At 42.8% G+C, this 26,306-nt stretch overlaps 2 protein-coding genes across 3 annotated transcripts in view; both read right to left on the minus strand.

Moving 5' to 3' along the window:
• Positions 1–340: 340 nt before the first annotated feature.
• On the minus strand, positions 341–13,125 carry ZNF445 (zinc finger protein 445). Of its 2 annotated transcripts, XM_027040502.2 has the most exons (6): positions 12,691–13,125; positions 10,095–10,263; positions 9,666–9,742; positions 9,257–9,383; positions 8,407–8,517; positions 341–7,410 (listed from the first exon to the last, which is right to left on the minus strand). In XM_027040502.2, exons 1-6 carry the CDS (start codon positions 13,123–13,125, stop codon positions 5,252–5,254), a joined length of 3,078 nt encoding a protein of 1,025 aa, XP_026896303.1. In that variant the 3' UTR covers positions 341–5,251. The 2 variants fall into 2 exon arrangements, with proteins under 2 accessions (XP_026896303.1, XP_026896304.1); XM_027040503.2 differs by lacking the exons at positions 9,666–9,742; positions 10,095–10,263.
• Positions 13,126–13,139: 14 nt separating this feature from the next.
• The window catches only part of ZNF852 (zinc finger protein 852), a 68,661-nt gene continuing 55,494 nt past the window's right edge, over positions 13,140–26,306 (minus strand). The window contains exon 5 of the mRNA XM_053221807.1: positions 13,140–13,265. Within this exon, the coding sequence (XP_053077782.1) occupies positions 13,252–13,265 (14 nt within the window). The 3' untranslated portion in view covers positions 13,140–13,251. The remainder of the gene's footprint in view (positions 13,266–26,306) is intronic.

Below are 26,306 nucleotides of genomic sequence, written 5' to 3' on the forward strand. Positions count from 1 at the left end.
AAAAAGTTTATTCTTCATATAATGCAGCTCTCTGGAAAGAGCAAGACAGGCACCCCAGCCAGTCAGTTGGCCTTTATTGCAAGGAAGGGCAAGTGACTCTGATTTTTATTGTGGTTAGGGGTGTGGGTTTCCAGGGCAATGGTTTGCATAAAGTTCACCTCAAGTGTTAAGACAGTGCCTGGTTTCCTTACCAGTTGGCCCAGATGTGAGGCAAAATGGGGAGGGCTTGAAAGCTGTCAGTTGTCAAACATCAAAAATGGGGTCAGACTCCATTACAGCACCCCCCACCCCCGTCCTGGGGTGGTACCAGGTTTCAAGTCACTACCTCCATGAACATTAGTTGTTTTTGTTTTTTGTTTTTTTTTGGCTTTTTACTTAGATATATCTACTGAACACAATTCTAAGTTCTTTTTCTTAAAATAATTGGTATGGTTTTTGACTCCTGACTATAACCTGGGTGATACAAGTCTCTTTGCTATTCTTAACAGGGTTATTAGGATTAACGTAACATGCGTGGCAGTTGGGCATAAACATTTACTCCCCTTTCTTCATTTACCTGATAAAGTGGAATGGCTAAGCATCTCCATCCACAGGATCCCATTTCTTAAACTTTTCTTTTTTTCATTTCTTAAACTCTTGAGTCTAAAGCTTTTGACCTAACTTGCTAGACTTAGGCCAAAAAGGTTAAAGAAAATAGACCTTATAATTTCCTATAAACTGCCTGTCTTGGAGATGTGTCAATACATGGAGAACATCCTCATTCTTTTTAACTGATGTGTAGTATTCCATCACAGATGGGACCAGAACTGTTCAACCATTCCTTTACTAGTAGCCATTTGTGTTGCTACAGATTTTTGTGGGTGAGGAAACTGGAACCCTTGAGAGATTAAATGGCTCACTCTAAGTAACATTTCATAAACGGTAGGGCCAGGATTTCTATAAAGTCATGAGATAACAGAGCCCATGCTTAAAAACACTTTTATTTTTAAGTATTTTAAGCAAACAGTTAAAAAAAAAACCCACGCTATCCTGTTAATCAACATGTTGACCCATCTACATCAATATTTAAAATGAAATAAAAACACAACTGAAACTTCCATGTACCCTCCCTGATTCTATCTGCAAATCCCACCCTGGAAAGGCAGAACACGATTTTCACACAACATCTTACTACATGATTTTATACTCATCATATAATTTGAATCCACAGGAATATATTATTGTGCAAAACAATAACAACATTGTTTACCATATGCCAACAATGCTTACATGCCAGCCACTAACCAAAACACTTTACATGCATTATTTCATTAATCATCCCCCCTCCCCAAATTACCTTGTGAGGTTGGCAACTACTATCCCATTTCATTAAAAAAGTGAAACACAAGTTTAAATAATGTGCCCACAGATACACATTTAATTTGACATAAATGGGGTATACTGTACATAGCTTCTGCAACTTTCTCAGCATTTTTGATTTATCTATGTTGAAAGATGTAACTAGCTCTTTCACATTCACTTCCCAAAGTAGCAAGAACCACCCCTTTTATTTTATTTTGCTTTGCTGTTGAAGGAAATTTCGGTTTTTCCCACTCTTGCTACCTAAACAGTACTGCAATAAACAGTTTTACACAGATGCCCCTCCCCATGTGAAGGTCTTCTAGGATTTGTCCAGGAGTGAAGCTGCTGGTGACACACACAACTTTACAAGGTTTTGCAAGCTGCCTGGTACAGGAGCTATTACAATTTCCACTCCCACCACAGTCAGATCCTGCTGTCCCACACACATGCCCATGCAAGGGCTTCCAGAAACCTGTCATCTTGAGGCGTGTGAGATGGTACATATTAACTGACACTTCCTGTGCTTTCTTCTCTGTACATGCCTCTGTGTGGGCTGATGGTCAGTGAGGTTGGGATTAACCACACTGAACAACCGATTCAGACTTTCTAATACCTACTCTTTTCTGGGGGCTCCCAGCCCTCTGGCTCTCCCCAGCCCCAACTCCACTTCTTCCTAGGCAGTAAGAGAAAGCAAGGAAGGGTTCAAAGAAGACTGCATGTTCTCTAGGGCGAGATGGGGTACGACTTGAGAACTGGTGGCTGGGGCAGTCAGACAATGTCAACTGGACCTGCACCGCTGAGCTGCTAACTGGTGTGCCGGTGGGGGACCTCCAATCAACACTGTGCTCGCGGTCCCTTCAAAACACTCCAATTCTGACTTAGCTGAACTAAACTCAGTTCCATATTCCTTAATAGAGGTAATTTTGTGCAAAATCTCCTCAGCATGGCAAACAAATAAGCACCCAGCTCTGGCCTCCAGAGCACCCTGTCTGGCTGCAGTGGCAGGCGTAACTCCTGGAAACTTGGACAATACTTGCAGAGTAAGATACAGGCACAAGGAGAAGTGGGACCAGGGGAGAGGCCTTAGGTGGATGAGGGGTAGGGATGGCCGGGCCTTGAAGGGTGAGGACCTGGGAGAGCATGGGTAGGGTCTACACTCGTGGAGAAGGGAGTCAGCACAAAGCAGGCCAGTCCAAGGGTGTTCAGGGGCAGGCAATGAAGTTAAATCCAACACTGATTACACCAAAATGTTTAGCAGTTAGCTCTAAGTAGTAAGACTTTTCTCCTTTTCCTTTTACTTCATCTGTATTTACTAATAATTCTAGAATAATCATGTATTACTCATATAATTAATATTATTTAAAAACTCAGGTTATTAAACAGACTCCATCAGCACAACCCCAAGATATTAAAGTCTGACCTCAGCATACAGGGATTTCTGTTGATTTTTACTTCTTTGAACATTTCAAATTGTGGTGTGAATGTTTAAAAGTAAGTATGTCTCACTTTATAAAAATGGCAGTAGAAAACCCCTTTTGGGGCATGAACTCTATGAGGTGACAGTGGCACAAGGAATTGGGGGAGGGTGGTGAAAATACGAACAGAAAAGGGTATTTCCTTGGTTGTAGCACCAACTGATTTGAAGCTGAAACTGATATGGAGCTGCAGTTCTCAGAGGGCTCTGGTTCAAGATATCAGCTACCTAACCCAGAGCCCCGTATACCAAGTCCTCTTTTGCCACTCCTAGGATCAGGGAGCTTGATTACTCTAATTTTACACACCCGAAAATAGATGAAGATGTTCAGTGACTTGCCCAGGATCATTTTGCCAAGAAAAGTCACACTGAGCCTGAACTCAGATCTGATAACTCCAAGGCCCTTCCCATGACCCTGGGTCCTCAGTACGTGGGTCTCTGGTCCCTGCCCAGCCACTTCTAGAGCCAGTTTTTGCTACTTTACCAGTGATGGGACACCCAATTCCAGGCCAGAGGAAGCTGCTGCTGTAGGAAAGGATGGGAGAGCCAGGATGACCGAACCTTCCTGAATACAAAGCTGAATGGGGACCAGAACACAAACATGGATCTGCCACAGTTATTTCCCTCTTCCCCACCCCTGCCTATTCCATGTGACATCACCACAAAGCATCAAAGCCTTCATTTTCACCCACCTACGACAATCCAGAAAGGATAAGAGTACTTGCACTGTACTGAAAGTACATTTTTTAGGTTCGTTTCTTCTTACTATAAGAGATGGCCTGTCCACCAGGTGTACCCTGACTCACAGCAGTAAAACATAGTCTGGGATGGTGCTCTACTATCAAGTGAGATATTTTATTCTTATATTCATAATGTGAGCTCTTCAATAATCAGAAGTAATGGCTACCTACATACATTTTAGAAAAATCAGTCCTTTACCCTTACACCACCAGCTGATTCTTGCTATGTGCTTCAAGTCAAGTTGGCAAATGAGATGGGGGTGCCTCCCCCCACCAGGCCACCTTTCCTCCAGAGGGCATCAGTCATGTGAACTGGTACCTTTGGGTTGAACCCGATGCCAGCACCAGATCTGACATGAGAAGAAGGCTACATGAAGGTTAGAGGGTCCCGTAGTGTCCCGTACAGATGCAAGTGCAATAATTAAACATTTACAATTGTTGCTGAGAGCTGTAAGTCTTGTAGAAAATTCAGACATTTTGAGGGGAAAGGAGATAGTCCCATTCATGGAAACCGGCAGCAGGGATAACTAACTGCATGAGTCCCCGGGTCTGCGGTTAACCCTTGTAAATGTTAATTCACAGAGTACATTACTCCTAAACTCAAAACTGTCCCAAAGCTCCCCACCTCCATACCTCCCTGTGAAGCAGCTCCGGCCCCTGGGGGGACTCGAAGGTGCTCACGCCACTTGGCCCACCAGCTCTCTGGGGCCCCTTCTTCTGCTGGTTCCCTCGACTCTAGCCCAAGGGCCTCCCTACTATTCTCCAAGATACCAGACAAGACCCCACCTCCTGTGCCTGGACCAAGTTTCACCTCTTCAGTTGAAGCCCTCTCTAACTAGCCTACTTAAAATCGCAACCCACCTCCTAATCCAGCACTGCCTCTCACTCTTCTCTGATTCATTCTGTCCACAACACATATCGCCATCCAAAGCACTATGTATCTCATTCGTTCACTGTCTGTAAAGATCCAAGACAGCAGATTTTTTGTCTATTCCAGTCACTGCTGGGTCTCTAGCACACACAACAGTGCCTGGCATATGGAAGGTGCTCAGCACATTTCTGTTGGAACACATGGCCCGTTGCTGACCCTGCAGACTGTGGGTGGAGACAGCAATGGGGCACTGGGAGAGCCCCATTCTCCAGGTGATTAAGTCCAACCCTGCTCTCTTCCACGTGCCACTGAGACAACTGTATGCCCGTGGCAGATCTCCAAAGCCAGGCGTGAAGGCCAAAGCTGCAGCCAGAACTCCCAGGAGGCAACTGGGGAGACTAGGAGTTCTTGCTGTTGCTGCTGCTGCAACTTGTGAGATCAAATAGAATACACACCACCACAGTATCCAACTGGCCCCTTCCCAGCAGCCGCAGCCCATCACACCACAGACATTTCATCAAACAACACAGGGCAATGGTATCTGCCTTTAGACTTATACCTAAGTCTGGGGGAGCTCCAGGCCACTGTGCAAAGGCCACTCCTGGTGCCCAAGCCTCCAGAAGGGCCCCCAAAAACAGGTTGCTGCTCTTCCCCAGCAGGTAGGAAAGGAAATGCCCTGAGTTTTTGACCTCAGGATTCTCTGCCACCAGCTTCAAAAACAGAAAGGGCTGGACCCTTTGTGAAGGCTTTTTCCACACTGCCCACAATTAAGGGTTCTCTGGCAGGGCAGCTAGGAACCCCTTTACCCCACTGTCAAAACCCAAGCTAATCTCTAATATGGTTTTTCATATGCCGAGCCAAATTTGAAGACCACCTGAAGGTATTCCCACACTCTCTGCATTTGAAGGGCCTCTCTCGGGTATGAAATCTCTTGTGGCTAATGAGCTGTGAGCTTTTGTTAAAAGTTTTCCCACAGGTGCTACATTTGTGGCACTTTTTCCCAATGGGTATGTTCTGGAGTCCGGTGAGCCTGGAGCTCTGGTCACAAGCTTCCTCAGAATCTTCAAGTGGCTTCTCCCCACTTGGTTTTAATTCCTGTAAACTCACCCCTGTGTCCTGGCAGGAAGATAATGCAGCCAGGCTGCATTCAGACTGTGCCACTCTGGTGTGTTTTCTTTGATGAATGCGGAGAGTATGTCTTCCAATGAAATCTTTCCCACACCACTGACATTTAAAAGGTCTCTCTTTAGTGTGGATTCTCTGATGATTAACAAGGCGATGTTTTCTATCGTAAGATTTCCCACACAGATTACACTTATAGCGCTTCTCTCCACTATGTATTCCTTTATGATCTACAAGACTTCTTTTGCGTGTAAAAGTTTTCCCACATTCTTGGCACCAGAAAGGTTTCTCACCAGTGAGGATCTGCGGCTGCAGATTTGGAGTGTTTTCACTTCCGTGGCACTCGTACCGTTTTTCCAAAGAGTGAACCCTCTGATGTCGGGAGAGGTTAGAACTCCATCTGAAAGCTTTCCCACATTCCCTGCACTTATAAGGCTTTTCTCTGGTGTGAATTCTCTGATGGATGAGGAGGAACGAGTGATTGCGGAAGGCTTTGCCACACTGGCCACATTTGTAGGCTTCCTCTGTACTGCTCGGAGGAACCTGGAGCACTGTGTCCTGACTTGAAGACGGCCCATCCTCGGGTCTTCTTCGAATGGCATGCTGCTTCTTATGAGCAATAAAGGCTGACCGATGGGTAAACTCTTTTTCACACTCACTGCATCTGTAGGGCTTCTCACCTGTGTGAATTCTCTGATGATCAATGAGAGATTTCTTCCGAGTGAACGTTTTCCCACACTGCTGACATGGAAAGGCTTTCTCCCGAGCAGGGGCACCCTGGAGCTGACCGCAGCTGGAGGCCAGTCTGAAGTCCTTACATTTGTCTTGATCATAGAACTTTTCTTCCTGGTGCATTCTCATATGACGAGTGAAATTTGATCTCCACCTGAAGGTTTTCCTACATTTGGTACATTTATAAGGCTTTTCCTGAGTGTGGACCCTTTGATGCTCAACAACATACGATTTACAGTGGAATGATTTCCTACACTGACTGCAGTCAAAAAGCTTCCCCCTACTCTGGTCTCTCAAATGATTAGCAAATCCTGAGCCACAGGTGAGAGCCTGCTCACACTGATTAGACTCAAGAGATTTCTGCTTCGCATGGGTTTCCTGGTGTAGGCGGTAGGCAGACAGGCGTCTGAAAGCCTTGTCGCATAAACTGCATTTATAAGGTTTCACTCCAGTGTGAATCTTCTCGTGTCGCACACAGTTTGAGCTCCACCTGAAGGCTTTCCCACACACCCTGCATTTAAATGGTTTCTCTTGAGTGTGAAGTCTCTGATGACACGCGAGATGAGAGCTATGACTGAAGGCCCTCCCACAGTCACTGCACTTATACGAGGTCTCCACCATGTGAAGATTCTGCCCACGCTGGTGATGTGGGCCAAGGCAAAAATCTTTCCCATGTACATCCTTTGCATTCCCTTTTAGTCCAGCATGAATTCTCTGATGGAGGCTAAACCCGCCAACGATGCGCCTGAGCCCTTTCCCATATTCCTTGTAATCGTAGTGGTATGAACTCCCTCTGAGGTGTCTGCCACAGCCATGTTTCAGGGATCGCTTTCTTCTGGGAACTCTCAAATACGTAGCATGTTTTAAATTAAGACTAGCACTTCTTCCTGACTCTTCAGATTCTTTTGCTGTCCTGTGACTGAACTTGGTCTCTTCCTTCTTAACTCTTGATTGTATGGGGCTTCCACATTGTTGCTTTAGCCTGCTCCTCTTTTCAAGAGGTTCTCTGAGCCTGATTCCCTCAGAAACACTCATCACACAACATTCTGATGGCACAGCAAAGGTTTCTGCTTCTTCCAAAGGTTCATGTTTTAAGACGAACTTGTTTGTTTTAATCTGGAGCTCACCTCCTGACACAAAATAAAACAAACGACAGTGTACTTTTTCCCCATACTTGGAACTGCAGAAAGCACCGAAGGACAAAAAAAAAATGCCACAATCTTGGGTGGTGAGGCTTTTGCCTGACTACCAATACCTTTACCAAAGAATCAGGGAAGGCAAAACGTGGAAGAGTATTCCAGATGACAGGGAAAGGAGGAGAAGCAAGGTGGGCACAGAAGCTAGACATATGCAGGAATCACATCTAGTTGAAAAACAGAGTTGAAAAGTGAGTGTTAAACAGCAAAAGAGGGGAGAGGAGTCCTGGCATAAGAGGGTAAGAAGGTCCACAAGAGCCCAGGGGAGGGATCCATGGAGGACTGGATGAAAGAACTGAATGTCAAGCCTATTGCAGGGGCAAAGAAGAGAAGCTGGAGTGGAATCAGGGCTCTTCATAGCACAAAGGGACAGGCACGGGCCTACGGGCCAGCAGGAGTGCAGCAGAGGGAGGAGGAGGACCATCACTGACTGGAAAAGACTGCAACAGTGAAGCCCTCCAGTGGGCAAGAACACTTACTGAAAGGGTTTCTGGGGAAGGAGCAGGGCCAGAAACAAATGTTTAATAGGCCAGTCTGGAGGGGGGGGGGGGGGGGGGAAGGCCAAAAACCCAGCATTCCTTAGCATCACTGTTAAGGATCCTCCTTCTAGCAAACATCAAAGTTCCCTGTGACTGACTTGGTATAAAAGACTTTAAGAAAGAGAAGAGTTGGGGTGCCCACGTGGCTCAGTAAGTTAAACATCTGACTTGATTTCAGCTCAGGTCATGATCTCATAATTTGTGAGTTCAAGCCCTGTGTCGGGGATTCTCTCTCTCTCACTCTCTCTGCCCCTCCCCCACCCGAGATAAATAAACGAAAGAAAGAAAGAAAGAAAGAAAGAAAGAAAGAAAGAAAGAAAGAAAGAAAGAAAGAAAGAAAGAAAAGAGTAGATGCGAGAGAAGCAGGATCTGGAGGGTCTCTGGAACTCACCTGCAGGGGCAACACCTGGATTCCCCTTGGGCTGAGCTCCTTGGACATTCAGGCCCCATGGCTCCCTTGCCTCCAACCAGGAAATCAGAACAGGTTTGGTGAATGGCCCCACTGCAGAAGAGAAGGGAATGAGATGAGATGGAAGGGTGGATAAATCATACAGAATTATTCTCCAGGACCCTCTCAGGCCTCAGGTCCTGGCAAGGACGAGGGAAAGGCCAGGGAGGCTGGTGGAAGAAGCTAGGACAGGAGGCCCAGGCAGCCATTTCCAACAGCTCTGAACAGAGATAAAAGAGGCTGAAAGATGGGGCGCCTGGGTGGCGCAGTCGGTTAAGCGTCCGACTTCGGCCAGGTCACGATCTCGCGGTCTGTGAGTTCGAGCCCCGTGTCAGGCTCTGGGCTGATGGCTCGGAGCCTGGAGCCTGTTTCCGATTCTGTGTCTCCCTCTCTCTCTGCCCCTCCCCCGTTCATGCTCTGTCTCTCTCTGTCCCAAAAATAAATAAAAAACGTTGAAAAAAAAATTAAAAAAAAAAAAAAAGAGAGGCTGAAAGAAGTCACAGCCAAAAGAATCATTAGGATTCTCTGGAGGTGGGAGCCACGTGACAACTCACTCAGTTAAATCAACCAACATTTTTTTGGATGTCTAACTAGGAACTGGACATATATGACTTTTAATCTTAACAATAATCCTGCATGACAATCATCATTATCACCATGCTTCAAGAGAAGAGCCTGAGGTGACAGAGAGCCAAGATCTAAGTCCAGGTCAGGCCCCCATCTAGGCACCGTAACAAAAACTAAGAAGGCAGAAGTAAAAGTGGGTAGAAGTATGGGGAAATTAATGTCTTACCCAGAGAAACCATGTTCCCATAATTCTCCAGCATCACATCCCTATATAAGTTCCTCTGAGCAGGGTCCAGCCATCCCCACTCATCCTGGGAGAAGATCACTTCCACGTCCTTGAAAGTCACAGCCTCCTGAAAAACATAGTCCTATGTCCAAGAGCCGGTCTACAGCTCCCGGCTTTTGTAAAGGTGTAGGCTCTGAGTGAGAACAAGATGGATCTGGTAAGGGTGAAAAAGAAGAGCATCACGCAGCAGAAGAGCTCTGGGCTCAAGGGGGATAATCTGGTCTCTAGGACATAGGTCTCTGGATGTGAGGTCACTGGACACAGAGACTCAAGATGAGGGGGAGCCTCAGCAGCTCCATTAGGCAGCAATGCTGGGATGTCACGAAGGACCCAAGGTCCTGTGGCTCACCTGAGGCTGGGCTGTCAACAGGTCTCCTGGGCACCCCTCTCTTTGGGAAAGAGCAGGAGCCTGGGCAACAGGAGGCTCTGAAGGAGAAGAAAGAGCCATGAGAGAAGGTAACCCAGCTCTTGGCACCCCACTGAGTAGGCCTACTCTTCCCCCACACAGAGGACTCCTGGGCCCATGAGCAGGTATGGACTATTGTTAAACATCCATTTCACATTTCCCCAATGTCCACTGAGGGATGGGGGGTGAGCAGTGGGGGGTACAATGGGAGGAGGAAAGTCTAGGTGGACATGGGTCACAGAAGGCAAAAAGGACACAAGGCTAAGGGCCAAGATAGACAAGGATTCTCATGTGAAGACAGATGGTGAAATGACAATATTAATCTGGGACGTGTGGCATATGGCTGGGGTCTTAGAGCCAGATGGCGAGTACCGGATTGCCCAGCCAGGAAGTCACACACTCCTATTTCATAGGGAGGCTCCAGGTGGTCCCCAAGAGTAGAGCTGCTCCTGAGAGGTGAAGCAGGGGGCCATATCTGTGAGGCTCGCAGGGTTCCTGTACCCATCCAACGCACGTCTGGGCTCTGGGCAAGGGCTGGGTCCTGGCGAGAAGAAAATGTTGTGAGAGAATCCCCATGGGAATCAGAAAGCAAACTCAGAGAAGAGGCCACATGGCCAATCTTTAGGGGCAGGGACCCAGGGAAGGGCAGGCCAGGCCCTTTCTTATCTATAAGTAGAGGGAAAAGGAGGAGGAGAAAGCCCAAGGGGGAACCTCCTCACCCCTCAGCCTCCCTGGCCTCTAATGTGGACCATGAGGGAGACAGGTGGAGTCAGATTCCAGCTACAACATAGGAAACACCCAGCAAGGCAATGCTGTCAGGCCTCAGGTGCTGCAGTGACTCCTCCCCACTAACCCTCAACCCCACCCCTGGTCTGGAACTTAGAAATGAGAGAGAAGAGATTTATCCCTGAGTTAAATTGATAATGGTTCACAAGAGAGATGCAGACAGATAACCTCTCCCAAGTATCAGGGACTGTTCTAGGCAGTGATAAGCAAAGTGACTTCAAAGGACAGCTCCCAGACATTAATCTGATTGAGATAGTAAGTAACACTACCAGTGAGGCAATATTACTTGTGAGGGTCAGCCATGGGACCATAAAAGAAGTCGTCTCAGATCCAAAAAATGACAGTGCCCATCCAAGCAAACACTTGGAAAGAGCCAATTTGCCCTGGGACTTTAAATGGCTCCAGTCTCTTAGGCAAGGCTATCCCTGATAGAGAAATGAGGATAGAAAGCTTATGGCTAATGAACTGTAAGTTTTTTCTGGTTCTCTGGCCAAGACACGGACTACACTGCTATGGACGAATCTTAGCCTGAGGCTGTTAAACATCTTAAAGATGATGAACCTGGTCCTCCCAAACCCTACCAAAAAGAGAATAAAGAAACAATACTTAACGATGGAAGCACACAGCCCAATGAGTTTAAGGACGAACATTACCGGGCCCTAGTTGCTCAATTCTTATGAACCATAGGGTGATTCTGTAATTTTATGTGCATCTTGAGTTTTTCTGCTCACTTTTCTGCTCCCAGCCTGTTTTGTTTTCTAATTTCTAACTACTTTCAACCAGGTAGACCCTGTCTGCACATTTGGCAATGTTTTCATGGATTTTCGAATTCTAAATGAGTTAAATGTAACCAAGCTACAATTATGTACCTACTATGAACCTTATTTGCTTTAATAAATTATTTTTCAATCCTTTTGAACATCTTGGTGTTTCAGCAAAAATGATAAATGCTCTTTTAGATTTTTAAAAATACTAACGAATGTTACGCAAAGAGCTTTCTTTTTTAAGTCATACCTTGAATTGATTTATTACCATTTACTGGTAGATGTTCAGTCAGATGTGTTACTCAACTGACTTAATTTTCATATTATATTTGGGGGAAGAGTATGCCAAATACGTTTCAAATATCTTAAAGGTGGGGCGCCTAGGTAGCTCAGTTAAGTGTCCGGTGCTTGATTTCCACCCAGGTCATGATGACGGTTTGTGGGATTGAGCTCCACGTCAGGTTCTGCACTGTCAGCTTGGGATTCTCTTTCTCTCCCTCTCTCTGTCCCTCCCCCACCTCTCAAAATAAATGAATAAACATTTTTAAAAATCTTAAAGGTAACTTTCATTTATGCATGCATCATATATGTAGACTTACATATATTTTTATTGAAAAAAAATGTTAAAGCCTATAGAAATGATAAATCCTCTTTTAAAAAAAAAACCCTCAAGCTACAGGAAGCACTGAGAGGCTTGCTTGTGTGTAGCACAAGGGGCACACAGAGCTCACTTTAACTGACTGGCTGCTCTATTGCCAGCCTCTGTTTCCCAGGTCTAAGGCTGGAACTGGGGACATAGTAGGCACTCAAATAGACACTGAACAAATTTGTTTGCATATCCTTTTCAATAAAGTGAGGCTCTGAAAGAATGTGAGCAAGAACAATGAGGCTGTGGAATAAATCTTCCAATCTCCTGGCCCTGGGCTGACCCTCAGTACTCTTCTTACCCTTGACCCCTGCAGAGAATAAATCCTCAAAAGCTTACTAAGAAAGAAGGAACATGTTATGAGTGCACTGCATTTATAGGTCTTAACGGGCACACAGAAGCCAAGAGTCCTGACTCTAACAAGCAAGAGACATCAACCCCGCTTAACCACTCAGTATCCAGTCAAATTGGGTCTGTGGAGACAGACTCCCATAATCTAAGTTACTGTGTCCAAAAACTCATTACTGTTATCTATGGATACTTGCTGACCCTCTTCCTGGAGCTAACTGTCCTCTGGGAGGGCGAGAAGGGCTGCTGCTAAAAGGTCCTTGGATCAGAGCCCAGTTCTCTGCTGCTCAGGTGCCGTGGGAATGAGAAGGGAAGACCTTCCCTGCATTCCTCAGTGCTAAACGTTCAGAGGCCCAACCCAGTCCCTCTAGACAAGCGGGCTCACTGACAGGCAGAGTTCACTGAGTACTACACACTTGCTCACCCTCAGCCTCCACGGTGTCCCATCGACATCCCTCTGCAGCTCTTCCAGCAGGGCCACGGCCTCCCCACCACTCTCAGGGTGATGCAGCTGTACCCAGGTCCGGAGCTCCCCAGGCAAGATGCTAAGGAATTGCTCCAGCACCAGCATTTCCAGGATCTGGGCCTTGGAGAGAATGTCAGGCCTCAGCCACCAGCGGCAGAGCTCCCGGAGCCGGCTCAAAGTCTCTAGGGGCCCAGAAGATTCATGGTAGCGAAGCTGTCTGAAGAGCTGGCGGAACAGCTCCTGGCCAGAACGGTTGAGTGTCTGTGGCCTGGCAGCCTGCGCTGAAGTGTAGCCTTCATCCTCTTCTTCCTTCTTTACCATCTGAAGCCGCCCTTGTTCCCTTGAAGCCCGGGCCTGAGATGGGTGGACAGCATACCACCTGCCTGGAGGCATCACTCCTGTTCAGGGTCTACCCAGCAGAGTGCAAACCAAGTCTATGTTAGCTGTGTCGCTGCTGGGACCTCAGGAGTAGTTTTTCAGCACAGTGGTGGGCAACGTCATTTGCTGGGGCATCAGACATCACTGGTAAGAGACTAAAATAACAAATATTACTGTTCAGGAGGATGAGAATGATGGTGCAGTTAGATCCTGGTAGCCAGGATCATCTTTGGATGTACAAAAAGAGGGCACATGACCGTTTGCATACTCGTGCCTGCCCATATCAAGCAGACCACAGGGCTAGATTGTCACATTTTGGGGTAAACTAAGATAATATTCCAGAATACAGGAAAGCATGTACAGGGCTTGTATGCCAAAAATTACAAATGGCAGATGAAAGAAGCCAAAGAAGATCTAAATAAATGGACAGACATACCATATCATGTACTGGAAAACTTGACAGAGTAAAGATGTCAATTTTCCCCCAAAGGATCTACAGGTTTAATGCTATTCCTATCAATATCTCAGCAACGTTTTGTGTGTGTGTGTGTGTGTGTGTATATATATATATAGAGAGAGAGAAAGAGAGAGAGAGACAAGATTATCCTAAAACTTATGTGGAAAGGCAAAGGAATTACAATAGCTAAACAATTTTTCAAAATTAGAATAAAGTGTGGGGAAATAGTCTATTTGATTTCAAAACTTAGAGCTACAATAATTAAGACTGTGAATCCAACAATTGCCCTAATAGGTATTTACCCAAAGAACACAAAAATACTAACTCAAAGGGATACATGCACCCTGATGTTTATAGCAGAATTGTCTACAATAGCCAAATTATGGAAACAGCCCAAGTGTCTATCAACTGATGAAAAGATGTACAAACTGATGAAAGATGTAAAGGAGATGTGGTATATGGAATATTATCCAGCCATAAAAAAGAACAAGATCTGGCCATCTGCAACAACATGGATGGGGCTCGAGAATATTATGCTAAGTGAAATAAGTCAGCCAGAGAAGAACAAAAGAGCAAAGGGGAAAAAAGAAACAAGAAACAGACTCTTAACTATAGAGAACTGATGGTTACCAGAGGGGAGGTGGGTGGGGTATGGGTTAAACAGTTGATGGGGGTTAAGGAATGCACTTGTGATGAGCACAGGATGTTGTATGAAGCGTTGAATCACTATATTGTATACCTGAAACTAATACAGCACTGTATGTTAACTAACTGGTATGTAAATAAAAACTTTAAAAAAAAAAAAAGACTGTGGTAGTGGTGGAGGAAATGACACATAAATCAGTGGAAAAGAAAAACCTGAAATAGACTAACACAAGTATACCCAACTGATTTGTAATATCAAATGTGACCTTACTAATACTGTAATATAATATTTTAAAATGTCTCAAATAAGCAACTCAAAAACAAAACAAATGCTGATTAGGAATCCCCTAAATAACTATGACCCCACCAATGAATTAAGAACTGTAATTTGGAAACACTAATCCAGTTCTCTACTGAACTTATTTGCCTTTGTAATTCGTCATAAGGGCCACTTACTGGAGACAGCAGAGCTTAGTGTACAGAGTAGAGAACATGCACTAAGACCTACCTAGGTTCAAATCTATCTCCCCACTACCTGTAAGACAGTAGGTGCACTTTATCTCTTTACCTCTTAAAATCTCTGTGGCCTCACTGTATAATATGTGTGTGGTTGTGGGATTTAACATTTTGGGCCCTCAATGAATGTTTGCCTCTTCACACTGGGGAAAGAGCTTATGCTGCAGGCCACATCACTGCATAGGAGTCTACTCTGCAGAATGTGCTCAACTGATTTTTTAGAAAGGTACAAAAGCAATTCAAAGAAGGAAGGCTAGGGGCGCCTGGGTGGCTCAGTTGGTTGCGTGTCCGACTTCAGCTCAGGTCATGATTTTGCGTCTGTGAGTTCGAGCCCCACGTCAGGCTCTGTGCTGACAGCTCGGAGCCTGGAGCCTGCTTCGAATTCTGTGTCTCCCTCTCTCTCTGCCCCTCCCACGCTCATGCTCGCTTTCTCTCTCTCTCTCTGTCAAAAATAAATAAACATTAATAAAAAAAAATAATTCAAAGAAGGAAGGATAAGCTCCAACAAATGCTGCTGGGGAAATTGGACATTCATAGGCAAAATAATGAGTCAATTTAAACCTAACATCTTACACAAAAATCAATTCAAAATGAATCACGGCCTTAAATATAAAACATAAAACTACACAACTTTTAGAAAAAAGCATAGGAGAAAATCTTCAGGAGCTAAAGCTAGGCAAAGACTTATTAGAATTGACACCAAAAGCATGATCCATAAAAGGGAAAACTGATAAATTTAAAACTTCTGCTTTTGGAAGACCCTTTGTCGAAAGGATGAGAAGACAAGCTACAAACTGGAAGATAATATTTAGAAGCCACATATCTGACAAAGGACTGATATTTTACTATATAAAGAATTCTTGGGGCTCCTGGGTGGCTCAGTTGGTTAAGTGTCTGACTTTGGCTCAGGTTACCATCTCACGGTTCGTGAATTCAAGCCCTGCATCAGGTTCTGTGCTGACAGCTCAGAGCCTGGAGTCTACTTCAGATTCTGTGTTTCCCTCTCTCTACCCTGCCCCACTCACACTCTGTCTCTCTCTCTCTCTCAAAAATAAACATTAAAGAAAAAATTCTCAAAACTCAACAGCAAACAATCCCATAAGAAAATGAGTGAAAAACATGAAGATACATTTCACCAAAGAGGATATACAGAGAATAAGCACATGAAAAAATGTTCAACATAATTAGTCGTCAGGGAAATGCAAATTAAAACCACAATAAGATAATTACTATATATCTATCAGAATGGCTAAAATAAAAAAACAATGACAACACCAAATGCTGTCGAGGATACAAAGAAACCAGATCACTCATACCTTACTAGTGGGAATGCAAACTAATGCAGCCACTCTTGAAAACAGTGTGGAGGATCCTCAAAAAATTAAAAATAGAACTACCCTATTGATACCCTAGCAATATCACTACTAGAAATTTATCCAAGGGATACAGGACTGCTGATGCATAGGGGCACGTGTACTCCAATGTTTATAGCAGTGCTCTCAACAATAGCCAAATTATGGAAAGGGCCTGAATGTCCATCAACTGACAAATGGATAAAGAAGATATGGTTTATATATATAATGGAATACTACTTGTCAATGAAAAGAACAAAATCATGCCATTTGCAACAACATGGATGGAACTGGAAGGTATTATGCTGAGTGAAATAAGTCAGAGAAGGACAGGTATCATACATTTACACTCCTATGTGGGTCTTGAGAAACTTAACAGAAGGCCATGAGGGAAGGGAAAGGGAAAAAAAAAATAGTTATAGAGAGGGAGGGAGGCAAACCACTAGAGACTCTTAAATACAGAAAACAAACAGGGTGGAAAAGGGGGGTGTGGGAGAGGGGAAAATGGGTGATGGGCATTGAGGAGGGCACTTGTTGGGATGAGCACTGGGTGTTGTTTGTAAGCCAACCTGACAATAAATTATATTCAAAAAAAGATTGGTTCACTGAAAAGATAACAAAATTGGTAAATCTTTAACCACACTGATGAAGGAAAAAAAAAAGATCCAAATATGGAAATGAGAAATGAGAGAAGAAACATACTACTGACTACTGGAATTTTTAAAAGATAATTTTTGCCAATAAATTAAATGCATTACATGAAATTGACAAGTAGTTACAGTAGTTATAAAACACAAACTACTAAAATTGGTTCAAGAAGAAACACAAAATCTGAATAGACCTATAACAAGTAAAGAGATTAAATTAGTAGTCAAAACTACCCATAAAGAAAAGCAAAGACCCAAATGGCTTTATTGCTGAATTCTCCCAAATATTTAAAGAAAAAAATAATACTGATTCTTCATAAGCTCTTCAAAGACACAGAAGAGAAGAACACGTCCCAGTTCATTCTAGGAGGCCAGTATTACCTTGATACCAAAACCAGACAGACAAGTATCTCTTATGTATATAAATGCAAACATTCTGGACAATATACTAGCAAAATAAAATCCACTAACATACGAAAAGAATTATATACCATGACCATGTGAGATTGATCCTAGGAATGCAAGATTGTTTAACATATCAATAAACACAAAACAAAAATCACAAAATGATGTAAATAGGAGCAAAAAAATTTTTACAAAACCCAAACTTTTCATAACAAAAGCAATCACTAAAAATAGAACGGAACTTCTACTTCTGGCAAAACACCTCTACGAAAACCCACAGTTAACATCAAACTTAGTAGTTAAAAACCAAATGTTTCCCCCCAAAAAGTGAGAATAAGACAAGGATGTCCATTCTCAACTCTTCTCTTAACACCGTCCAGGAGGTTTCTTAGGCACTTAGGTAAATTAATTAATTAATTAATTAATTAATTTTTAAAAAGGGGGGTGGGGGGAAGCTTTCAGGGAAAATGGCTGGAAATACGAGGATCATGGGCTCACCTAGCCTCACCTCATCCCACAGATACACCTGATAACACCCATATCAGTGTAAATAACCCAGAAAACAACTGAAGACTAGAAGCACAGATTCTCCACAGCTAAATGTATAGAAGAGGCCACAACGAAGAGGGTAGAAAGGGCAAAGACATGGACAGGAGGGAGCACATGGGGTGGACAAAGGACACGAACAAACCCCAAACCAGGCACCCCAGGTACAGAGGACCTGTACTGGGAAGATAAGTCTCCACAATATTTGACCATGAAAACCAGAGGGGCTTAATTTCTCAAGTTCTTACAACCAGTGGTACTTAACACCTGGAACTTCAAAAATTAGCGGGATCAGCTCTGGGAAGGGCAATGGGAAACTAAGTCTCTGCCCTTAAAAGGAAAGCACAACAAACAGCCCCACTGAGATTCGGCAGAGAAGCAGCAGTTTGCAAAACACCTCGGGTATACAAGAGATTTATTTACTAATCTCAAAAGCATGTGCTGGAGGAGCAGGTATCTTTAGGAGGCTTCTCCAAGAACAAAAGAGCTGGTGGGAGCCGTTTCCCTCTCACTCCCCACAACGTGCATACAGGGACACCTGCGGGAACCAGCACAGTGTGAACACTCTCCACCTAGCTTGTTAACAGTGCCGCCATCTCCTGTAACCGACCCCCTCCAACAAGCCCTCAGCACCATTACATCCAAAGTGGTACCACGGGCCTGGCAGTGTGCAAGCACCCCCAAGGGGGGCCAGCACCAATCCAAATTGACTCCTGCCCAGCAGAAAGGGGAAGACAACCACACACATTAGTCTCCGGGGCCCCAGCAGTGGGCCGGGGGCAGACATCTGGTCTGGCAGCAGGCCTCACCTACTGATGAAAGCTTCTCAGGGAACAACACAGGGAGAGTACCCTGCAGTTTGGTGCTACCACAGCTCTGGAAAACACATGGTCTAACTTAATTCAAGCCCAAGATGGCCCTTGACTGGCCCACTAACAACACAGGATACAAACCGTGCCCACAACAGGCAAAGAGAGCCATTGCAGATGCTGGATAGAAGGCAAACATGGCTCAGCGACAACAGTAGGGAACATCTAACACACATAAGAGATATATTTACAATGCCAGGCTCTGGTGAATAAGGTACACTGTGCTGCAGGGTACTATAGGACCTCTTCTGTATAAGGCTACTACTTCCAACAGGAAGAGACATAGGTGACTTTACTAATATACAGAAACAGACACAGAGACCTAGACAAAATGAGGAAATAGGAATATGTCCCAAATGAAAGTACAGAACAAAATATCAGCAAAAGACCTAAACAAAATGGAGATAAGTAATATGCCTGATAGAAAACTAAAAGTGATGGTCATAAAGATACCCACTGGACTTAAGAGTGGAGGACCTCAGTAAGACCCTCAACAAAGAGATAAAAAATATAAAAATGAACCAGAGATGAAAAACTCAATAACTGGAATTAAAAATATACTACAGAAAATAAAGAGCAGACTAGAGGGAGTAGAAAAATAGATCAGCAATCCTGAGGATAGAGTAATGGAAAGTAACCAAGTTGAACAGGAGAGAGAAAAAAGAATAATTAAAAATTAAAGTAGATTAGGGAATTCAACAACACCATCAAGCATAACATTTGTATTATAGGGATCCCAGAAGGAGAAGAGAGAGAAAAGGGGACAGAAAATGTATTTGAAGAAATAATAGCTGAAAACTCCCCAAATCTGGAGAAGGAAACAAACAAAAAAATCCAGATCCAGAAGGTACAGAGAATCCCCCCCAAAATCAACCCACAGAGGTCCACATCAAGACACCTAATAATTAAAATGGCAAAAACTAATGATAAAGAAAGAATTTTAAAAGCAGCAAGAGAAAAGAAGACAGTTACATACAAGGGAAACTCTGTAAGGCTATCAGTGGATTTTTCAGAAGGGAGTGACATGATATGGTCAAAGTGCTGAAAGGAAACACTATGCAGTCAAGAATACTCTATCCAGCAAAGCTATCATTCAGAAGAGAAGGAGAGAGAAAAAGTTTCCAGACCAACAGATGAATTCATCAACTAAATCAGCTTTACAAGAAATATTAAAAGGCACTCTTTGAGAGGAAAGGAAAGACCGTAAGCAGGAGTAAAAAGAATAGGAAGCAAAAACGCAGTAAATTAAGTGTACCTATAAAATTCAGGCAAGGGATTCACAAAATAAAATGATGTGAAGTATGGCACCATATACTTAAAACATGGGTTGGAGAGGAATAAAAATTTAGTGCTTTTAGAATGGTTAGTGCTTTAAGCAACCACCAACTTAACATACAGCACTATATACATAAAATGCTATATATATATACACCTAATGGTGACCACAAATCAAAAACTGATAATAGATATGCAAATAACAAAGAAAGGGGAATCCAAGAATATCACTAAAGAAAGCCAGCAGACCCAAGAGAGAAGAGAGCAAGAGAAGAAAGGGACAGGGAAGAACTGCAAAAAACAACCATAAAACAAGTAACAAAATGGCAATAAATACATATCCATCAATAACTACTTTGAATATAAATGGACTAAACGCTCCAATCAAAAGACACTGGGTGACAGAGAAGACAAAAACCCAGGACCTGGGTTTATATGCTGCCTACAAGAAGACTCACTTCAGACAAGAAGACACATGTATATTGAAAGTCAAGGGATGGAGAAGCATTTATCACTCAAATGGAAGTAAAAAGAAAGCCAGGTAGTGATCCAATGCAATGAAATAACATCCATATCATAGGAGTCCCAGAAGAGAAAAAGGGGCATAAGGCTTATTTGAACAAATTATAGCTGAGAACTTCCCTAATCTGGGGAAGGAAATAGACATCCAAGTCCAAGAGACACAGAGAACGCCTTTCAAAATCAACAAAAACAGGTCAACACCATGATATATCATAGTGAAACTGGCAAAATACAAAGATAAAGAGAGAATTCTGAAAGCAGCTAGGGACATACGGGCTTACCCTACACAATAGACCCATAACGGTAGTAGCAGACCTGTCCACTGAAACTTGGCAGGCCAGAGGGAGTGGCAGGAAATATTCAATGTACTGAACAGGAAAAATATGCAGCCCAGAATCCTTTATCCAGCAAGGGCGTCATTCAGAATAGAAGGAGAGATAAAGGCTTTCCCAAACAAATAAAAACTGAAGGAGTTCATGACCACTAAACTAGCCCTGCAGGAGATCCTAAGGGAGACTCTGAGTAGAAAGCAGGAAATACTACAAGGACCAGAGACATCACCACAAGCATGAAACCTACAGATAACACAGTGACACTAAATCCGTATCTTTCAATAATCACTCTGAATGTAAATGGACTAAATGCCCTATCAAAAGATATAGGGTATCAGAATGGATAAAAAAACAAGATCCACCTATATGCTGCCTACAAGAGGCTCATTTTAGACCTGAGGACACCTGCAGATTGAAAGTGAGGGGATGGAGAGCCATCTACCATGCTAATGGATGTCAAAAGAAAGCTGGAGTAGCCATACTTATAACAGACAGATTAGATTTTAAACTAAAGCGTATAACAAGAGATGAAGAAGGGCATTATATCATAATTAAGGGGTCTACCCATCAAGAGCTAACAACTGTAAATGTTTATTGTCCCCAACCTGGAGCACTCATATATACATATCAACTAGTCACAAACATAAAGAAATGTATAAATAATAATACCGTGATTGTAGGGGACTTTAATATTCCACTTACAACAATGGACAGATCATCTAGGCAGAAAATCAATAAGGAAACAGTGGTTCTGAATGACATGTTGGACCAGATGGACTTAACAGATATATTCAGAACTTTTCATCCAAAAGCATCAGAACACACATTCTTCTCGAATGCACATGGAACTTCTCCTAAATAGATCACATAGTGGTAACAAAATAGCCCTCAACAAAAATAAAAGGATTGAGATCATACCATGCATATTTTCAGATCACAATGCTATGAAACTTGAAATCAACCACAAGAAAAAATTTAGAAAGTCCCCAATACATGGAAGTTAAAGAACATTCTACTCAAGAATGAATGGGTCAACCAGGAAATTAAAGAAGAAATTAAAAAATACATGGAAGCAAATGAAAATAAAAACACAACAGTCCAAACCCTTTGGGATGCAGCAAAACCAGTCCTAAGAGGAAAATACATTGCAATTCAGGCCTATCTCAAGAAACAAGAAAGGTACCAACTACACAACATAATCTTACTCCTAAAGGAGCCAGAAAAGGAACAGCAAATAAAGCCCAAAGCCAGCAGAAGAAGGGAATTAATAAAGATTAGAGCAGAAATCAATGGTATAGAATTGAAAAAACAACAAAAGAACAGATCAATGAAACTAAGAGCTGGTTTTTTGAAAGAATAAGCAAAATTGATAACCCCCTAGCCAGACTTCTCAAAAAGAAGAGGACCCAAATAGATAAAATCACAAATGAAAGAGGAGAAATCATAATCAGCACCACAGAAATACAAATAATTATTAGGGAATACTATGAAAAATTATATGCTAACAAACTGGACAATCTAGAAGAAATGGACAAATTCCTAGACACCCACATACTACCAAAACCCTAATGGGACGCAACAGAAAATTTAAACAGACCCATAACCAGTGAAGATATGGAATCAGTTATCAAAATCTCCCAACAAATAAGAGTCCTGGTCCAGATCGATTCTACCAGACTTTTAAAGAAGAGTTAATAACTATTTTTCTCAATCTGTTCCAAAAAAATTAAAATGGAAGGAAAGCTTCCATACTCATTCTTTAAAGCCAGCATTATGGTGATTCCCAAACCAGACAGAGACCCCACAAAAAAGGAGAATTACAGGCCAATATCCCTAATGAATGTGGATGCAAAAAATCTCAGCAAGATACTAGCAAATCAAATTCAACAGTATATTAAAAGAATAATTCACCATGATCAAGTGGGATTCATTCCTGGGCTCTAGGACTGGTTCAATATTTGCAAATCAACCAACGTGATATATCACATTAATAGAAAGGGTAAGAACATATGATCCTGTCAATAGAGGCAGAAAAAGCAGCTGACAAAATACAGCATCTTTTAATAAAAACCCTCAAGGAAGTTGGGATAGAAGAAACATATCTTAACATCATAAAAGCCATATATGAAAGGCCCACAGCTAATATCATCCTCAATGGGGAAAAACTGAGAACACTCCCCCTGAGATCAGGAACACAACAGCGATGTCCACTCTCACCACGGTTGTTTAACAGTGTTGGAAGTCTCAACCTCAGCAATCAGACAACAAAACAAAATAAAAGGCGCCCGAATTGGCAGCGGCAGAGGAGAAGGAAGGGGAGGAGGAAGGGGAGGAGGAAAGGGAGGATGAGGAGTGTTTAACAGTGTTGGCAGTCTCAGCCTCAGTAATCAGACAACAAAATGAAATAAAAGGCAACCAAATTGGCGGCGGCTGCGGTGGTGGAGGAAAGGAAATAGGAAGAGTAGAAGGGGGCGGAGGTGGAGGAAGGAGAGGAAAGAGAAGAGGGGGAAGATGGGGAGGAGGGGGAAGGGAGGAGGAGGTGAAGAGGAAGAAATACGCAGAAACTGTTAGAAAAGGAGGATCAAAGATGTGGCACCTAGCTGGCTCAGTTGGTAGACACTCGACGCTCGGTTATGAGTTCGAGCCCTGCATTGGGTAAAGAAATCACTTAAAAATAAAATTAGGGGCGCCTGGGTGGCTCAGTCGGTTGGGCGACTGACTTCACCTCAGGTCATGATCTCACGGTTTGTGGGTTCGAGCCCCGGATTGGGCTCCGTGCTGACAGCTCAGAGCGTGGAGCCTGCTTCCGATTCTGTGTCTACCTCTCTTCACCTCGCCTGCTTGTGTTCAGCCTCTCTCTGACTCTCAAAAAATAAATAAATGTTAATAAAAAATTTTTAAGAAAAATAAAAATAAAAAAAGTAAATTAAAATTTTTAAAAGCTACTATGACTCGTGAGTGATATAAACATCCACCTAAAAGGTCTAAGAGAATCAACTGAAAAACTTAAAATATGATAGGTAATTAAGAAGCTGAATGTCCGGGCACCTGGGTGGCTCAGTTGGTTAAGTGTCCGACTTAGGCTCAGGTCGTGATCTCACGATTCATGAGTTCAAGTCCCGCATCAAGCTCTGCACCGACAACGTGGAGCTGTCTACTCCAGATCCTCTGTCTCCCTCTCCCTCTGCCCCTTCTCAGCTTGCTCACTCGCTCGCGTGCGCGCGCTCTTTCTCTCTCAAAAATAAACAAACATGGGGGCACCTGGGTGGCTCAGTCAGTTGAGTGTCCAACTTCGGCTCAGGTCATGATCTCGTGGTTCATGAGTCCAAGCCCCACGGCCGGCTCTGTGCTGACAGCTCAGAGGCTGGAGCCTGCTTCAGATTCTGTCTCCCTCTCTCTGCCCCACCCCCGCTCATACTCTGTCTCTGTCTCTTAAAAAATGAATAAATGTTTTTAAAACATTTTTTAAAATATTTTTAAAAAGCTGAATATCAATGTATAATCAATACTTTTCTAACATAACAGCAACAACTATTTAGAAACAGAACAAAATACCAACAACAACTAAAACATAAAATACCCAGAAATAAAGCTCTTAAAAAAATATACACAACTTTAATGGGGGAAATAGTAAACTACCAAAAGACAAAGTATATCTGAAAAAGTCTTAAGCATATGAAATCTAGTATTTCCAAGACATCAATTCTCCTTAAATTAATTGAAAAGTCTATAAAATCATAACAAACCCAATATAAACTTTCTTCACAGTTGATAAACATCTACAAATTACAAAAATTAGTAAAGGTCAACAATAGTGAAGACAACCTTTTATTTTAAAGGTGGGAAGATTTGTCCTACCATACAATTCAGCTTATTATAAAAATATAACAATTAAAAGTGAGTATTATTGAAGGAATACACAAACTGCAAATAAAAGGAATAGCACAGAATCCAAAGACTTATATGCACACACTGATCTGGTATATGACAGTAGTGGCATTACAAGACAGTGGAAAAGGACAGACATCAATGACTTGCATAGGGACGACTGGCTAGGGAATAAAAATAAAAGTACAATGACACACAAAATGAATTCCAAAGACTTAACTTCAAAAACAAGAGTAAGAACCTCAGAGTAAGCAAGGATTTCTTAAGAAAATAAAAGGAAAAGTGTGATATACGACTACAATATTTGAAAACCTCTTGACCAGAAAAAAGAATAACAAAACAAAAAACAAAACAGTGATAGAAGCATAAATGCATACAGCCACCAGGAAAGGTAGTGTGAAAGTCTATAGCAAAACTATGAAGTCCCATTACTTCGGCTACAGGAATTTCACTTCTAGGAATCTCCCTGGAAAAACACTTGCAGAGGTAGATATACAGACATTCGCACAGGTGTTCACTAGAGTACTCTTTGTAGTAACACAATATTGGAAATAAATGACTTGTTCATCAATAGAAATAAATAAAAGCGTAGCACTTCCTAGGATGAAATATCTAGTACAACAATTTAAAAGACTGTACTGTACTCTTAACATTACTGTTTCACTGTCTGCTGGGTGCTCAGACTGTGTGGCCAAGGTTAACAGGCAAGTAAATGCTACTCACACAAGAGGCCAGAGCACAATTCTATTGCTAAGAAGAAACAAAATACACACCTGACTCAAGTAGTACAAAACTTACTCACAAGAAGAGAAAAGAGAAAGAATGCACAAGATTCAACCTCTTGCAATCCATTGCTTTCCCATGCGCAGATCACTTTCGCAGGCAACGTGTTTAGGACAGTGTGGAGACAAGCACTACACCTAATGCTGCAGTAGGACCCTCAACCCCTTGCCGGTGGGGTCTGAAATAAAGAAAGCAGGGGTAGGCCTGAGGGTCACTGACACATGCAATAGGCAGAACAAAGGGGTATACATTAAGCAAGAACAGAGAAAAATAGTCCTTCAGAAGGCAATAAGCCCAGAGTGCTCTTTATCTCTTTGCAAGGAAATGTCCCCAGCTCAAGGCTACTCTAAACGCTGTTACGCAAGAGAGGAGAAGCTGCTCTTGACCGCCTTGCCCATCAATAACAAAACATGTTAAGATATAAAAAAAAAAAAAAATCTTAGATATAATTGTAGAAAAAATCTAAAACCATATATACGTCTAAGTGTAAGTACGTCTGATGTACATAAGTACTCAAAGGAATTTAAGATGGCTTAGGCAATTCACAAAAACTCTTACTGAATACAGGAGCGGAGAGTTTGAGAATAGTAGTTAAAGGAAGCTTTAGTTTATTTGTAGTTATTTCATTTTTCAACATAACATTTGTGTACTACGCCTCTCTCTTTTCTTTCTTTTAAGAATGCATGTAGAAAATGACGATTACAGGGGTGCCTGGGTTGCTCAGTTGGTATCTGACTTCAGTTCAGGTCACAATCTCATGGTTCATGGGTTCAAGCCCCTCATCAGACTCTGCTGTCAGCTCGGAGCCTGGAGCCTGCTTCAGATTCTGTGTCTCCCTCTCTGTCTGCCCCTCCTCCACTTGTGCTCTTTCTCTCTCTCAAAAATAAATGAACATGAAAGAAAGAAAAGAAAGAAAGAAAAGAAAAGAAAAGAGAAAATGATGACTGCAAAAATGCCAA

Source organism: Acinonyx jubatus, chromosome C2, assembly GCF_027475565.1.
Source record: "Acinonyx jubatus isolate Ajub_Pintada_27869175 chromosome C2, VMU_Ajub_asm_v1.0, whole genome shotgun sequence".
Taxonomy (NCBI): Eukaryota; Metazoa; Chordata; class Mammalia; order Carnivora; family Felidae; genus Acinonyx; species Acinonyx jubatus.